Source organism: Hemiscyllium ocellatum, chromosome 5 (assembly GCF_020745735.1).
Source record: "Hemiscyllium ocellatum isolate sHemOce1 chromosome 5, sHemOce1.pat.X.cur, whole genome shotgun sequence".
Classification (NCBI taxonomy): Eukaryota; Metazoa; Chordata; class Chondrichthyes; order Orectolobiformes; family Hemiscylliidae; genus Hemiscyllium; species Hemiscyllium ocellatum.
This window is the reverse complement of record NC_083405.1, coordinates 99,678,120-99,694,876: the sequence shown is the minus strand read 5'-3', so window position 1 is coordinate 99,694,876 and position 16,757 is coordinate 99,678,120. Positions and strand designations below refer to the sequence as shown.

The following is a 16,757-nucleotide window of genomic DNA, read 5'->3' as shown; positions in this document are numbered from 1 at the left end:
TTCACTCTCTCTCACATGCACACACATGCACAAATAAGCCTATGGGGTGAATTTGTATTTGCAGAATTATATTTGCTGATACATTGTGCATTTTTTGAGCAAAATATAATCTGCAGACAGTCAATGCAAGCAGTCAAACCATGTAATATTTTGTAAATTCAACTTTGGAAATAGAACCAGTCTGACTTAAGTTTGCAATGCAGACAGATGGTAACCTCACACCTTAAATGCATTATCTGAGCTGAGATGTCACTTTTTTTTAAAACCTTACGTTATCTCGAGAATGTGACTTAAAAGAAGTTCTTGGGTTTGCAGATGAATGAACCGAAACCTGTAACCCATTCTAAAAGATGAACGACTTAACAACAACCTAGGTTTGTTCAATATATCATTTCAGTTGCATGACACTGTAATCTTTTGCTATAAATTCTGTGTCTCATGGTCCTGCTCCACAGCTACCTGATGAAGAAGCAGTACTCTGAAAGCTAGTGCTTCCAAATAAACCTGTTGGACTATAACTTGGTGTTGTGTAATTTTTAACTTTTGTCTACTCCAGTCCAACACCTGCTCCTCCACATCTTGTCATCAAGAAAATGTTAGGATCTATTAATAAAGAAATGTTAACAATGCACTTAGAAATTCATAATATGACCTGACAGAGTCAATGTTGTTTCACTGAAAGCAAAATTTTGTTTGACAACTGTATTAAGAATTAATTGAAGATGCAGCTACTGGCATAGATAAAGGGGAATGAGGGATGCAGTGCATATACATTTCCACGCAAAAGGTCAATACAAGAATTGAAGTAATATATTTGCATTGATAGAGGCTTGTCTAACATACAGAAAGCAAAGTTTAGATATAATTTCGGCTATTCCAAGTTGGCAGTTTGTGACTTCTGGAGTGCCATGAAAATGGGGCCTGAGATAGTCTAAAATAATGGCTAGGATGAAGAGAGAGTAATGTATTGAAGTTTGTTGATGAGATAAAGTGACAAATTAAGAATTTGCAAAGGCTTGTAGTGAGGTTAATTCAGTAGGTAACAAGGTAGAAGATGGAATGTAATGTGGGGAATTATGAGGTACTTCACCTTGGCTGCATGATTACAAAAGCTAATTTTTATTTTAAGAGGGACTTGAGTGGACTCATTCAAACAACACAATGTTAGTGTGCAGACTTAGCAAGCAATTAGGATAGCAAGTGTCATTTTGGCCTTTATTGGAAGGCAATTAAAGCACAGGAATACTGCATAGGGTGTTGTTGCAACAGTGCATGGTTTTGGTATGACCATATCAGAAATACTTTGTTTTAATTTTGATCTCCACATTTAAGAAAGTGTACACTTACATTGGAGGCAATGCAACAAAGGTAGGTTCCTGGGATATAGAACATGGAGGCAATGTCTCAGAATCAAGGGATGATCAGTTAGGACTAAGCTGAGGAAATATTTCTTCACTCAATGAAAGGTATGATTTTGGAATTCTGTAACTCATTGTGATATATTAACAGCTGAAATGGACAGAGTTTGGTCTCTCAGAGAATCAAATAATATGAAAAAAAGAAGTAGAGTTGAAGTTGAAGATCAGCTATGATTGTACTGAATGACAATCAGGCTTGGGGAAACATATGGTCTCCTCCTTGTTCCATTTCTTAAGTTCTCATTTCTTAAAGCTTCCTCTCCTGTTTACCCACATAACCAAGTCACCAAGCACTTCTGTCGACCGTGGGCCTTCTCTTTGCCCTGGTGCTTAATTACACTTCTCTCTGATTGTAGTAGGGTCGAGTAGCATTTTAACTTTGTTCAATCTCTCTTTCTAGTTAAGCGTGCACACTGTCTTTTAAGAGCTGGAATATGACTAACCCCACATATTGTTAGGTCTCTGGTTTAGTATCGCAGTGGGCTGCATACCACAATTGTGCAATGTAAGAAACAGCATAGTTTCCATACTGCCTTCCTCAACAGAAATGGGCATTTGCAAATGATGACCCTTATATCCAAAACCATACAAATGAAGGTTTGTACAAGTAGACTTTGTACATATATCTGTATGTTGTGTTTATATGCAATAATTGTTTGATTTGGACAAACTGTATCAGCAATATTTAGTGCAATAAGGTTTCAATTTGAAGCAAATTACAATGGTCAGATATGGCATAGTATATATAGTTTTAGGATTTTGCAAAGATCTTAAAAGCATTGATTAGAAACTACAATGTTTATCTTGTGAAATTCCAGTGAAGATGTGGTCATTCATCGCGAGTTTGTTTTAATGGTCATTTCTGACAAGGTAGCTACTAGCAGTAACCTACATTTAATTATTAAAGTACTGCAGCATTAGTTTATGGGTTGTTAATTTTAATTCTGAGATAGATAACATTTTCTTAAGGAAAGGTATTAGAAATATGGGCCAAAGGCAAGTATATGAAGTTAGATCACAAATCAGCCTTGATCTCATTGAATGGCAGAACAGGTTTGAGGAGCTAAATTACTTAATCGTGTTCATATGTTCCAATGTGATCTAATTTAATGGATGGGGATCAAAAATACTACAATTTATCTTTTTTTCAGAATCCTGATGGGAAGCAGGCTATTACAGTGTTAGAATTCAAGAAGTAGTGTCATAACAACTCAAAAGCCACATTTATAGACTCAAACTCTTCTCCAGCCCTGTGGATAAAGTTTATATAATGAGGGCATATCATTTCAGTAGTCACCCAATTTCTGGAGTTTCTAATGGAAATAGAAATAGATTTCCAGAGGCTAAAGGGGTCAAGGAGTATGGGGAGAGCCTGGGAGTATTCAGAATCAGTCATGATCATGTTGAATAACAGAGTGGGCTCAATGGGCTATTTGGGCTTTTCTTGCTCCTATTTTCAATTTCTATAGTATGGTAGGAGATCATGAGATGTTCTCCAGAAATTACTGGTGCAGTCTTTAAGGAAAAAGTGAAAGAGTAGGATATCTCAGCTATGAGAAATAAAACACAGATACAAAGTGGGGAATAGTTGTTGAAAGAATGATTGTTCATATTGTCTATTTGCCCAATAAAAGTGAAAAAAAAATTAATTTTAAAGTTCATCTTTTCTTGGAGAAAAACTGAAACAGATTTATTCTGATCTGGAGAGCTTTATTGTAAAACATCACTGTCACCTTGGGAAAGCTATTGGTAAAACATTATCAAATTAACAAAGTATAATATAAGGAGGAGTAGGAGTACCAAATTCAGGATCTTGAACCTGCTCAGCCATTTGATACAACCATGGCCGATCTCAAGACCTAGATTGGTAATTGAAATATTAGCTTAGAAAACAAGTTACCAAATAGACAGAACTACATATAAAGGAATGGAGGGATCAAACAAAGGTTTAATACCACCAATCAACATTTTTTTTGTCTCAGGATCACTCTGACTGTAAAATTGTCCATTTAATAATAAATACTTTTCTTTAATATATTTTATGTCAGTTTCTGAGCATTTTATACTGTCATTTCTTGAACAGCAATGATTGGTTCAATGATTAAACATTTTGATTGCAAGTAGAATGATAATTTAGACTAGTAATCATTCTGTATATGGTCATAATAATAGTTACGTATGAGAACATGCCTCTGAGTTATTTTAGAAATGGCAACACTCATAATTACCATTAGCAATTGTGGAAATAGATTATAAGTATGTAACTGTAGGTACTTCAGATAACATTGCTGTATATTTGTAGGTTTTTAAAATATTCTGATGTGTAATTTTTAATTTATTTTTTCTTTAAGGTTCAAACATTTGAAAGTTGCAGAAACTCTGATTAGTCTACTCATTGGTCAACCTGAGGAAGTCCTTATTAATGTTGTAGGAGCATTGGGGCAACTGGCACGAGATCCGGTGATTCGGGGTGCTATCCGGAGATCGAGTGGAATCGGTCCATTGGTCAATCTTTTAACTGGAACTAATAATGCTCTTCTTGTAAATGTCACCAAAGCAGTGGGAGAATGTGCTGTTGATCCTGAAAATATGTCGTATGTACCTTCTCTATTTTTGATATGCATTAAGTTTCTGTGTTGTTATGAAAAAAATGGAAACAATTTCAATGTGCGCATCTCTGCTTTTGATCCCACTTCTCTCATTTTTGTTCTTTATTTTTCTATTTGCCATTCTCTGTCATTATGGTTCAGATATTTATAGGAAGATAGCAGGAGAGCAAAATGATGTGAGAAACCTGGAAAACTCAGGAAAGTAGAGATGTTGCCACATGTAATGGCAGGTCCTCAATTATTTTTATTTCTCAGTTTCTTGCCAGGAACCATGCAGATTAACAGCATGGCCAGCTGATAAACGGAAAAAACAGAAATAAAATGCAGTGTTGACAGTAATTAATAACAAAAACTTGCTTTTATATAGCATTTCTAACATAATGGAACTTCCCAAGGCACTTCACAGAACATTTATCAAACAATATTTGATGCCAACATGCTGGAGACATAACCAAATAATTCATCAGAGATAGGTTTTTAAAATATGTTAATTAAATACGAAGAGAGGTCAAGATGCAGAGAGGTTTAGGCAAAGAATTCTCAAGCTTTTAGCCTGCAGAGCCATAGGTGTGGTTGCTAGTAGTGCAGTGATTAATATCAGAAATGTGCAAGGGCCAGAATTGGCGGACTACAGAGAACTTGGTGAGCTGCAGGGCTGAAGATGTTTATTGTCTTGGGGTCGGGTAAAACATGAAGGTATCAGAAACTAAGAAGAATTTTAAAGTTAAGGTGTTACTAGACTGTGAATCAACATGCAAGAGAGCACGGAGGTGATGGGTGGCCAGCATGCACTGTGAATTACAAGATAGCAGTAGAGGTCTGGATAAACTCAGTTTTCTGTAAGTGAGAAGATATGGGTACTATCGGAGAGTGCATTGAAGTTGTCAAGTCTACAAATAACAAGGGCATGGAGGGGTGTTTCAATAGCAATTGGGTTGCAGCAGAAATGGAGTCATGTGATGTTACGGAGTTGATAAATATTTTTATTTGGCTTTGTGCATGGGAAATCATGTCTCACAAACTTTACTGAGTTTTTTGAAGAAGTAACAAAGAAGATTATGAGGGCAGAGCAGTAGGTGTGATCTATATGGACTTCAGTAAGGCGTTTGACAAGGTTCCCCATGGGAGACTGATTAGCAAGGTTAGATCTCATGCAACACAGGGAGAACTAGCCATTTGGATACAGAACTGGCTCAAAGGTGGAAAACAGAGGGTGGTGGTGGAGGGTTGTTTTTCAGACTGGACGCCTGTGACCAGTGGAGTGCCACAAGGATTGGTGCTGGGCCCTCTACATTTTGTCATTTACATAAATAATTTGGATGCGAGCATAAGAGGTACAGTTAGTAAGTTTGCAGATGACACCAACATTGGAGGTGTAGTGGACAGCGAAGAGGGTTACCTCAGATTACAACAGGATCTAGACCAGATCAGCCAATGGGCTGAGAAGTGGCAGGTAGAGTTTAATTCAGATAAATGCGAGGTGCTGCATTTTGGGAAAGCAAATCTTAGCAGGACTTATACACTTAGTGGTAAGGTCCTAGGGAGTGTTGCTGAACAAAGAGGCCTTGGAGTGCAGGTTCATAGCTCCTTGAAAGTGGAGTCGCAGGTTGATAGGATAGTGAAGAAGACGTTTGGTATGCTTCCTTTTATTGATCAAGGTATTGAGTACAGGAGTTGGGAGGTCATGTTGTGGCAGTACACGACATTGGTTAGGCCACTGTTGGAATATTACGTGCAGTTCTGACCTCCTTCCTATCAGAAAGATGTTGTGAAACTTGAAAGGGTTCAGAAAAGATTTACAAGGATGTTGCCGAGGCTGGAGGATCTGAGCTACAGGGAGCAGCTGAATAGGCTGGGGCTGTTTACCCTGGAGCGTCAGAGGCTGAGGGGTAACCTTATAGAGGTTTACAAAATTATGAGGGGCATGGATAGGATAAATAGGCAAAGTCTTTTCCCTGGGGTCGGGGAGTCCAGAACTAGAGGGCATAGTTTTAGGGTGAGATGTGAAAGATACCTAAGGGGCAACTTTTTCACGCAGAGGGTGGTACATGTATGGAATGAGCTGCCAGAGGATGTGGTGGAGGCTGGTACAATTGCAACATTTAAGAGGCATTTGGATGGGTATTAGAATAGGAAGGGTTTGGACGGATATGGGCCGGATGATGGCAGGTGGGACTGGATTGGTTTGGGATTTCTGGTCGACATGGACGGGTTGGACCGAAGGGTCTGTTTCCATGCTGTACATCTCTATGACTCTATGATTCTATTTGCCCAATATGTGGTTGGAAGCTTAAACTGGAACTAAATGAACCACCAAGGTTGCAAATATTCTAGTTCAGCCTCAAACATTCGCCATGGTGTGAAGTGAAGTCATTGACTAGATGTCAATAGAGGTAGTGGAATAGTTGCAAGATTAAAACAAAAAGTGCTGGAAATACTTAGGTCAAGCCACATCATAAAGGGAAAACAAAGTTATCCTCTCTTGTCTGTGACTTTTCATCAGAGCGATTGAGAGAAATGGTAATGAAGTAGAACTGGACATCATTTACATGTGGAACCCAGTAGTATGTTTGCAATGATGCTGCCCAAGAGCCTGAATGCAAATGTAGGGAGGAGCTAAAGATAGATCTGTTAGGGTTTCCACAGATAACTGTATGGAATTGTAGGTAATTCTTCTGCTATGTCCGGATAGTACTAGGTGAGTAGAAATGTTTTCTGCTTAAATATTTAGTTTTACAAAAAGGCTGATGGCAGCTGACCTGTTTATCTTAGCTCCACCATTGGTGGTATAAAAGATACATACATATTTGATCCAGAATCTTCTGTACTCTGGAGTGATGAATGCCTCCATCTTCTCTCTGTTACCTCACACTCAATCTGCCACTGTACAAAAACTCACCAACACTCATGGACTATCAACTTCTTTATTGTATACAGTGTCTCCAGTCTGAAGCTGTCACCCATCTCATCCTCCACAACCACTAATCTTTTCTGTCCTCTGGTTGAAAAAGCTATGCAATGACAGCCTGCAAACACTGCAAAGTGACTGAGCATTAAGAAAGGGCACCAGGATGTCCAAGATGCATTTAGTGCAGGAGATGACTGTATTTCCTATGCACAAAGCAAACTAGCAGGAAGGTGCAAGTCAAAGGTGTCCCTGGGCTCTGAACCAGAGTCTTAAAGGCCTGAAGTATCAGCCATGAGAATGTGGTGAGACCAATGGTTTACTGATGCCAAATTTGATGGAATAAATGTGGTGAAGATGTTTGTTCGTGAAGCACTCAATGACATGTTGGAGAATGGAGGTTAAAATGGAGCTCCAGGGATGCAAATGACAAGCTACATCCACCAGATATTTGCTCTGACTTTCAAGTCAGGAATTGTTACTGACTAGTTTCTCAGGAGAGAAGGGAGCATTGCAACCTGAATAGAAATGTGGTGAAATTAGCTCGTAATGAGATGCAAATACATGGAATCAAGGTAGTTACTACTTATTAACAAAACTCAAATCTTATCATAAAACCTTAAGGGTAAACTCAAACTTCTTTCTTTGTTGAGAATCACATTATTCAATCTTGCTCCGTTTTCTCATAGAGTCATAGAGTTATAAAGATGTAGAGTCATAGAGATGTACAGCCCAGAAACAGACCCTTCGTTCCAACTCGTCCATGCCGACCAGATATCCAAATCTCAGATTTCTCCAGTTTCCTCATTTCCCCTCCCCCCACCTTGTCTCAGTCCCAACCCTCTAACTCAGTACCACCTTCCTAACCTGCAATCTTCTTCCTGACCTCTCTGCCCCCACCCCCAATCTGGCCTATCACCCTCACCTTAACCTCCTTCCACCTATCGCATTTCCAACGCCCCACCCCCAAGTCCCTCCTCCCTACCTTTTATCTTAGCCTGCTTGGCATACTCTCCTCATTCCTGAAGAAGGGCTTAGGTCTGAAATGTCGATTCTCCTGCTCCTTGGATGCTGCCTGACCTGCTGTGCTTTTCCAGCAACACATTTTCAGCTCTGATCTCCAGCATCTGCAGTCCTCACTTTCTCCCATATCCCTCTAAATCCTTCCTATGCATATACCCATCCAGATGCCTTTTCACTGTTGTAATTGTACCAGCACCACCACTTCCTCTGGTTGTTCATTCCACACATGCACCACCATCTGAGTGAAAATGTTACCCATTAAGTCCCTTTTAAATTTTTCCCTTCTCCCTAAACCTATGGCCTCTAATGCTGGACTCCCCCTTTCCATGGAAAAGACCTTGTCTCTTTACCCTATCCATGCCACTCATGATTTTATAAACCTCTATAAGGTGTCATCCCAGCATCCTCAACGCTCCAGGGATCTAATACTATAGACACTAGTTATGCTTTAGAAAACATGTACTTAGAAATGAATAATAATTTTACAATGAAAACTAACAATATTACTGTTTATAAACTAGAAGAGATCCACAGCATGGAAACAGACCCTTCAGTCCAACTTGTCCATGCCGACCAGATATTCTGACCTAGTCTAGTCCCATTTGCGAGCACTTGGCCCAAATCCCTCTAAACGCTTCCTATTCATATACCTGTCCAGATGCCTTTTAAATGTTGCAATTGTACTAGCCTCCACTACTTCCTCTGGCAGCTTGTGTGAAAAAGTTGCCCCTTAAGTCCCTTAAAAATTTTTCCCCTCTCACCCTAAACCTATGCCCTCTAGTTCTAGACTCCTTCACCCCAAGGAAAATACCTTGTCTATTTGCCCTACCCATGCCCCTCATGATTTTATAAATCTCCATAAAGTCACCCCTCAGCTTCTGATACTCCAAGGAAAACAGCCCCAGCCTGTTCAGGCTTTTTCTGTAGCTCAAACCCTCCAACCCTGGCAACATCCTTGTAAATCTTTTCAAGTTCCACAACATCCTTCCGATAGGAGGGAGACCAGAATTGCACATAATACTCCAAAAGTGGCCTAACCAATGTCCTGTACAGCTACAACATATACACAATGCTCTGACCTGTAAAGAAAAGCATACCAAACACCTTCTTCACTATCCTATCTACCCGCAACTCCATTTTCAAAGAGCTATGCACCTGTACTTAGAGGTCTTATTGTTCAGCAAAACTCCCCAGGACCTTACAATTAAGTGTATAAGCCCTGCTCTGATTTACTTTCCAAAACGCAGCACCTCACATTTATCTAAATTAAACTCTATCTGCCACTCCTCAGCCCATTAGCCCATCTGATTAAGACCCCGTTGTACTCTGAGGTAATCTTCTTTGTTATGCACTACACCTCCAATTTTGGTATTATCTGCAAACTTACTAACTATACCTATGTTCACATCCAATCATTTATATAAATGACAAAAAACAGTGATCCTTGTGGTACACCACAGCACATAGGTACATACAGATAGATAGATGGTTAGGGTGTGCATTTTGAAATTTTGCATTTTTAAACTCATATCCCGATTATTGGCCTCCACATAGAGTTTACTCATTTCATCCCCACTCTCTCTGCATCATGGGATATGGACACTACTGATCGATTTAGAATTTATTGCCCATCCATTGTTGCAGTCCATTTGGTGTATGTAGACCCACAATTCCATTAGGGAGGGAATTCCATGATTTTGAAAGAAAAGCAGTATATTTTCATGTCAAAATATTTCAAACTTGCAGGTGGTTTTATAGTCATGTGACTGACTGCTGCTCTTGTTCTTCTATTGGTACTAGTTGGAGGTTTGTAAAGTGCTGTCTTAATGAGTCTTGGTGAATGTCTGCAATACATCTTGTTGATGATACACACTGCTGTTACTAAGAATTGTTGATGGAGGGAATGTTTGTGGACATGATGCCAATCAAGTGGGCAGTTGTTGTTGAATGCTATTGGAGCTACACTAATTTGGAAGTAGTCCACCACACTCCTGACCTAAGCTTTGAAGATGTTGGTCAGGCTTTGGGGAATCAGGAGTTGAGTTACTGGTAAGTTACTAAAGATGCCATGAGCCATGTTTGGAGGGTATAACCGTAGACTCCCAACAGCCATTCCTGTATGGCCCAAGGACAATGGAGAACTTGTGAGTTTTCTAGTGTCCTCCCAGGATACATGGCTGCTTAATTCTCCTCAGCATGGGTAGGACAGATATGTTGTGCTTTGAGGAAAATAGCATCAGTTGCATTTATGGATCAAAGATTTGGACATGCCACACAAGTCATCTGTTGCAAATTGAAACAAGCCACTGGTTCAGGTCAGCTGTGACTTGGATTGCCACCCAATCCTGCTGAGAATATACCTTTCTCCAGCGGATGACACAAGTCAATAATGATGGTCTAGTGTATCCTTAATCAGGGTGTGAGTGGAAGAAAGTGAAAGTGAAGCCTACAGATGTAAGTCTAATCAATCGCCTCCATTTTGTGGTGGATCTTCGCTTGCTGCTTCTCCCACTGGACTTTGCTGTTCTCTCTAGGTCTGCGAACAAAATAATAATTGCTGTCTTTTACTGGCTATCTTTGCAATTGTAGAAAGGCCACAATGACTGTTTTCAGTGCAATTGTGTGAGATTCATGAGCACATAATTTGTGAGGAATATCAGAAAGAGAATGCTATTTTATTAAAGGAACTCTTGAGCCCTCAAATCCATCACAATGAAGCCTCATGACCTCATACAGGGACATGGAAACTTCCCAAAGAGATCATTGTTAAGTCTCAAAAATGAGTCCTGAGGTAGGTCACCTTATCCAAATGTACATTGCACAACCAAATGTGCTACATTGTGGGAGGTAGATTCTGCCAGTAAGTAACTATGGTTTTGTGTGTGGGAAAATGTGCCTCACAAACTTGATTGGATTTTTTGAGAAAATAGCCAAAAAAATTGATGAGGACAGAATGGTAGATGATTACATGGACATTGATTATTACATGGACATTACATGGACATTGTCTTTGACAATGTTCCACATAGTAGACTAATTAGTAAAGTTAGATCACATGGGATTCAGGGAGAGCATGCCAATTGGATACATAATTGGCTGAATGGTGGGAGACAGAGGCTGGTGGTGGAGGGTTTTTTTTGTACTAGAGTCCTATAACCAGCAGTGTTCCACAGGGATCAGTACTGGGTCCACTTTTGTTCATCATTTATATAAATGATTTGGATGTGAATTTAGGAGGCATGGTTAGTATGTTTGTGGTTGACACCAAAATTGATGGTATAGTGGACAATGAAGAAGGTTATCTAGGATTACAAAGGACTCCTGATCAATTGGGTTAATGGGCTGAGGAGTGGAAGGTGGAGTTTAATTTAGAGAAATGCAAGGTATTGCAGTTTTGTAAAACAAGCAGTGGCAGACTTACTTATTCATGCAAGTGCCCTGAATGATGTTGTAGAAAAGAGAGACCCAGGGGTTCAGCCACATAATTAATTGAAATCTGCATTACAATTAGACAGGGTGGTTAAGAAGGCATTTAGCACGCTAGCCTGCATTGCTCAGACCTTTGAGTGCAGGAGTTGGGGCATCATTTTGAGGTTGTACAAGATGTTGCTGAGGCCTCTTCTGGAGTCCTGTGTACATTTCTGGTGGTCCTGCTATAGGAAATATATTATTAAGTTAAAAAGGGCTCAGAAAAAGCTTGCCAGGAATGGAGAGTTTCGAGCATAAGTGTTTGAGGGGTGACATTATAGAGGTTTATGAAATCAAGAAGCATAGATAAGGTGAATTGTAAGGGTATTTTCCATTGGCTGAAGGAGTTCAAAATGAGGGAAAATAATTTTAAGGTGAGAGGAGGAAGATTTCAAAAGGACATGAGGGTTAACTATTTTTATACAAAGAGGCATGTGGAATGAACTGCCAGAGGAAGAGGATGGGGTCCAATTACAACATTTAAAAGACATTTGGATAAGTACTTGAACTGGAAAGGTTTAGAAGGAAATGGTTTGGGGACGGTTGATATGGACTAGTTGGACCAAAGGGTATATGAGTCTATGATAGTACTCACCTCCAAAAAGAGAAGGCTTCTTTTTACATCACACACCATATGTTGCATACCTACAGTTCAATATGGCATCCATGAAGCATTGACCAGTACTAGCTATGGAATATGTTTGTGATATTAAAAGCTCAGGTGCCACTTTTGAGTGCCTTTGTCTGATTAAATTTGCTTAGCTAACATGACAAACAGGCAGCTAATATGCATTATGTAATGGTTGTGACTGCTTGAAGACATAATTTTTAATATGCATTCTTGGACAATGACCTCTGAATAAGTGCAAATTGAAGCCTGATGGGTGCATTACTGAATCAATGGAGGCATGATTATTGCATTGCTCCTAATATAACCTTCAATTTAAGAAAATGTATTCTGCACATATTGAAAGAAACAATAATTTACTCCACCAATTTTTGTGTGTGGTGTTAGCCATTTTGTGCTGTAATTTTGCAGCTGACTTTCAATTCAACATGGCAAGGCTCCAACTTCATTTCAGTGTGTCCAGGCTTCGCCTATCCTACACAAACTTTTCCCCCACCCTTCATGCTGCCTTTTGTGTTGCTGTTCCGGTAAGTCCAATGAACTGTCAGCCTCCTGCACTGCTCCTCTCTTTCTGATCAGCCCCTGTACAACTGTTAATGTCCCTTTTTTTAAAGTCATTCACAGGATGAGGGCATCACTGGCAAGGCCGGCATTTATTGCTGACCCCTAATTGCCCAGAGGACAGTGAAGAGTTAATCACTTTGCTGTGGGTCTGGAGTCACATGTAGGCCAGATCAGCTAAGGATAGCAGTTTCCTACCCTAAAGGACATTAGTGAACCAGATAGGTTCTTCCAACGATCAACAATGGATTCATGGTCATCATTTGACTCATAATTTCAGATAATTATTAAATTCAGATTTCACCATCTACCATGGCAGGGTTTGAATCTGGGTCCACAGAATATTATCTGGGTCTCTAAATTAATAGCCCAGCGATAATACTACTAGACCATTGCATCCTAATTTTACCACCAGGGACCATGAAGTCGTAAACTCCCAAGCAGTGTTGGTCCTACACTCTCCCCATGTAGTGGATAGTGTTACCACGACCTGTTTGAGCACTGCTTTCCAGAGCACCCCATCCCCTTCTATTCCCTATGATGTTCCATTTACTATCTTTAATTTCTCCAAAACTGTCACCCTTTCTCCAACAACCCAGTACAATGAAGACTATTGTAAGAGTTGTATTGCCCACTTTCTGCAGAATCCTTAGATTCTGCCTCATAATTATTATTGAGCAAACCCCTAGGACGAACTATGATACCCTCCCCTGTCAGAAAAGGTTGACAGAATAGCTCTGACTGACCACAGCCCACCTCCTGGATTGATACCTCACAGAACGCTGACTGACCTACCTGTAATCTCTGGACTGCTTGCATTTGACCTGCAGGACTGACCATGATCAAATCTCCAGACTGCAAGGATAGAGATCCCCAACTCTCATAGAACCAAGTGCTTGACTGACCATTGATTTCTCCCAATGCTGTATTTGGATAAGTACCGTAATTGAATCTGGCTGTGGCTCTTGTGACTTTACTGTGGTTTTACGAGGTGCATTTTGTCCTTTTTTTATGATGAAAGGTTGAGACAGAGATGATGAGCGGCCTTCCCAAAACCAATAAAGTATACAGCTTGTGAGGCCTTAGGATTTTTTGTTACAGAAGCGTGGAACAATAGAATAAACCTGAGTGAGTAGACTCAAGCTCATACAGAACTGGAATTTTTAGTTTTAGCTTTAGATGTTGGGGTCTTGAAGCTGGATGTGGAAAGTTATTCCTCTCTGTGTTACAGCTAAAAGCTGAAGTTCTCTACCCGCTGCTAGACTTGCACATGAGACTACTATACTGAATTTGCCTTTACCAAGGGCGTGTTTATGGGATGTTAGTATATTGGAACATTTCATTAGTATTGGTTAATACATATATTATTTTGTTAGACATTTCAATAGAGTTACAGTTAAGCTAATTTTATTTTAGTTCATCTGTATTTTAACTGTTGTGTAAAAGTAAAATGTTTTTTTACTTAAAGTTAAGTAGTTTGACCAATCAAATTGCAGCTGGAACATAATGCCTCACAACTTTAAAATAAGATGTTAGGGTTTAGGCTGTCTTCTTAATATATTTTGAGTGGGTTTAGTCTGGTCCACAACAGCCTAATTGACAATAACCCTCATTCACCCTGGGGCATAGATTTAAGATGAGGCTAAGGAAATTTCGAAGGGATGTGAGAAAAAACTTCACTCAGAGGATGGTGGGAATCTGGGACTCACCACCTATAAGGGTGGCAGAGGCAGAAACCATCATAGCATTTAAGAAGTGTTTAGATGTACACTTGCAATGCTAAGGCTAAGTGTCAAGTGCTGGAAAATGGGATTAGAATAGTTAAGGTTTTTTTTTACTGTTGCAGACTTGATGTACTGAAGGGCCCTTTTCTGTGCTGTAGACCTCTATGACTATATGACTAAGGACTACTCTCCTTTGACTTTTACACTTTCACATTTACTTGAAGCTTATGCAGTGTGTTTGCTGCATAAATTGTTGGCATACGCTACAGGTATGAAGTTGATATGGTATGGTGAATGCAACATGTCCATCCCCTTGACTCTTCGGTGTTCCCCATGTGACAAACTGCCTACCTTTCCATCTACACTGAAAGGAAATTCAAGCCATAGAGGCTGGCAATCTGTAATTAAACATTGAAGTCCCTGTGCATGAGGAAAGCAATGTGATCACACAGACACTGGCAGCTTATAACTGAGCACTAATGACTGTGGGCACGCATTGCATGTCACAGAGAAGCTGGCAGCCTGTTGCGAACTACTGAAGACCTAAAAAAAGCAAAACAAGCTATGGAAGCTAGAAGCCTGGACCTGCACTAAGAAAGGAATGTGAACCACACAAAGACTGGCAGACCTTATGTCAGTGCTAAAGACAGTGAGTGAGCACTGCAAAAGCAGTTAGAAATAGACCTAGACTGGGTGCCTCCAGTAAAGGCAAAGTGAGTGAACACGAGAAAAATGAGCTAAGAGTCATAAGCTACATTCAGTGCTAATACACGAGATGTGTGCATCTCTATCACGACTACTGGGGTAACCCTGCTATACTTTGGAATAGAATTTAGAATTTTTAGAATTAGCTTTATTGTCATACGTACTCGAATGAGTACATTGACAAGTGTACAAATTGCCACTTAGGCGCAATCTTAGATAAAATGGTCCCAAGGTATACCTTTTTCAATTACAGTTCTTGAAAAATAGAGAAGTAACAAAGTCCAGCATTGCAAATTTTATGAATAAATTATAAAATGCTTCCAGTTCGCATCGGGCCTTGACTCCAGACAGGAAGACACCACTCCATACTGGCTGAGAGGACTCCATGTTGGTCTGGCAGACTGCCACGTCAGGCCAAGAGACCACAGTGCTGGGCCAGAAGGCTGCCAAACCAGGCTTTTTCTTTATTCATTCATGGGATATGGGCATCGCTATCTAGGCCAGCATCTATTGCCGATCCATAATTGCCCAGAGGGCAGTTAAGAGTTAACCACATTGCTGTGGGTCTGGAGTCATATGTAGGCCAGACCAGGTAAGGATGGCAGTTTCCTTCTGTAAAAGGTATTAGTGAACCAGATGGGCTTTTTCTTGACAAACAGCAATGGATTCATAGTCATCACTGAACTCTTAATTCTTTTATTTAATTCAAGATCCTCCATCTGCCATGGCAGGATTCAAACCTGGGTCTCCAGAACATTACCTGGGTCTCTGGATTAACAGTCCAGCAATAATACTACTGGGCTGTCACCTCCCCCTCTCAGCTGAGGCTGAGAGTTCCAGTGTTGGGGGTTCGGAGTCAAGGAGTTTAGAGGCTGTGAGGTCCAAGGTCAAGAAGATAGAAAAGGAAGAAAAGAAAACCAAAGAGGAAAATAAAGAGTAAAATAAAAGAAACAGACGAGCTCTGGCTGAAGCATCCTATTCTGTTACCATCTTGGAATATTCACAGAATTGTCAAAAATGTTAAAGATTGTAAAAGATCTGTAAAACTCCACAATATACCAAGCTTCTCGACCCAGGTTGACAGAATGCATGGACAAAGAATTGTGATGTATTGGAAGTAATTAGACTGTAACTACAGATAAACATTTATGAAGTAATTAATTAAAACTCTAATCTCATTATAAATTTTTCACACACAAATAAATCTTAAGTTATGGATGGAGGAATTGACAGGCAAGCAGTTTAATGATGTTTGTTCACAATTTTTAAGCTGGTCAGAATGCTGCTTCTCAGTCGTCCTTTCCTGAATGCTTCCACTGGTTTGCAAGAAGCCTATGTTGTCGGCTTACTAATGAAAGGCCTCTGAATTATCAATTAAAGACTATGGTTTACAGCAACTGCTGAAGGAAAGATAAACTGGTTTTCATCAGGCTTAGTGTAGCTTACTGCAGAGAACAGAGAAAGAGGGCCTAAGCTGCTGTGGCCCAAAGGCTTTGCTGAATCTTGTTGACAGTTCCAAGCTATCATCTACCTCAGAACCAATCATATAAATGTAGATCTAAATATAGATCTGTGCCATTCATAACTGGTCACTAGTCCACATACCACTCTGCTATTTGTTGCACACAGCCCTTTGCTCCAGTTCATCTGTAACCATAGCTGTAACCCACGTTTTGTGCAACGATGTTCACAATGTGTATCAAAGTACTTACTTTT

General features: G+C 39.9%; 1 protein-coding gene across 1 annotated transcript in view; it reads left to right on the top strand.

The window, feature by feature from the left end:
* Positions 1-16,757, top strand: part of odad2 (outer dynein arm docking complex subunit 2) — a 374,269-nt gene that overhangs the window by 236,565 nt on the left and 120,947 nt on the right. The window contains exon 16 of the mRNA XM_060825721.1: positions 3,770-4,012. Coding sequence (XP_060681704.1) covers positions 3,770-4,012 — 243 coding nt within the window. The remainder of the gene's footprint in view (positions 1-3,769; positions 4,013-16,757) is intronic.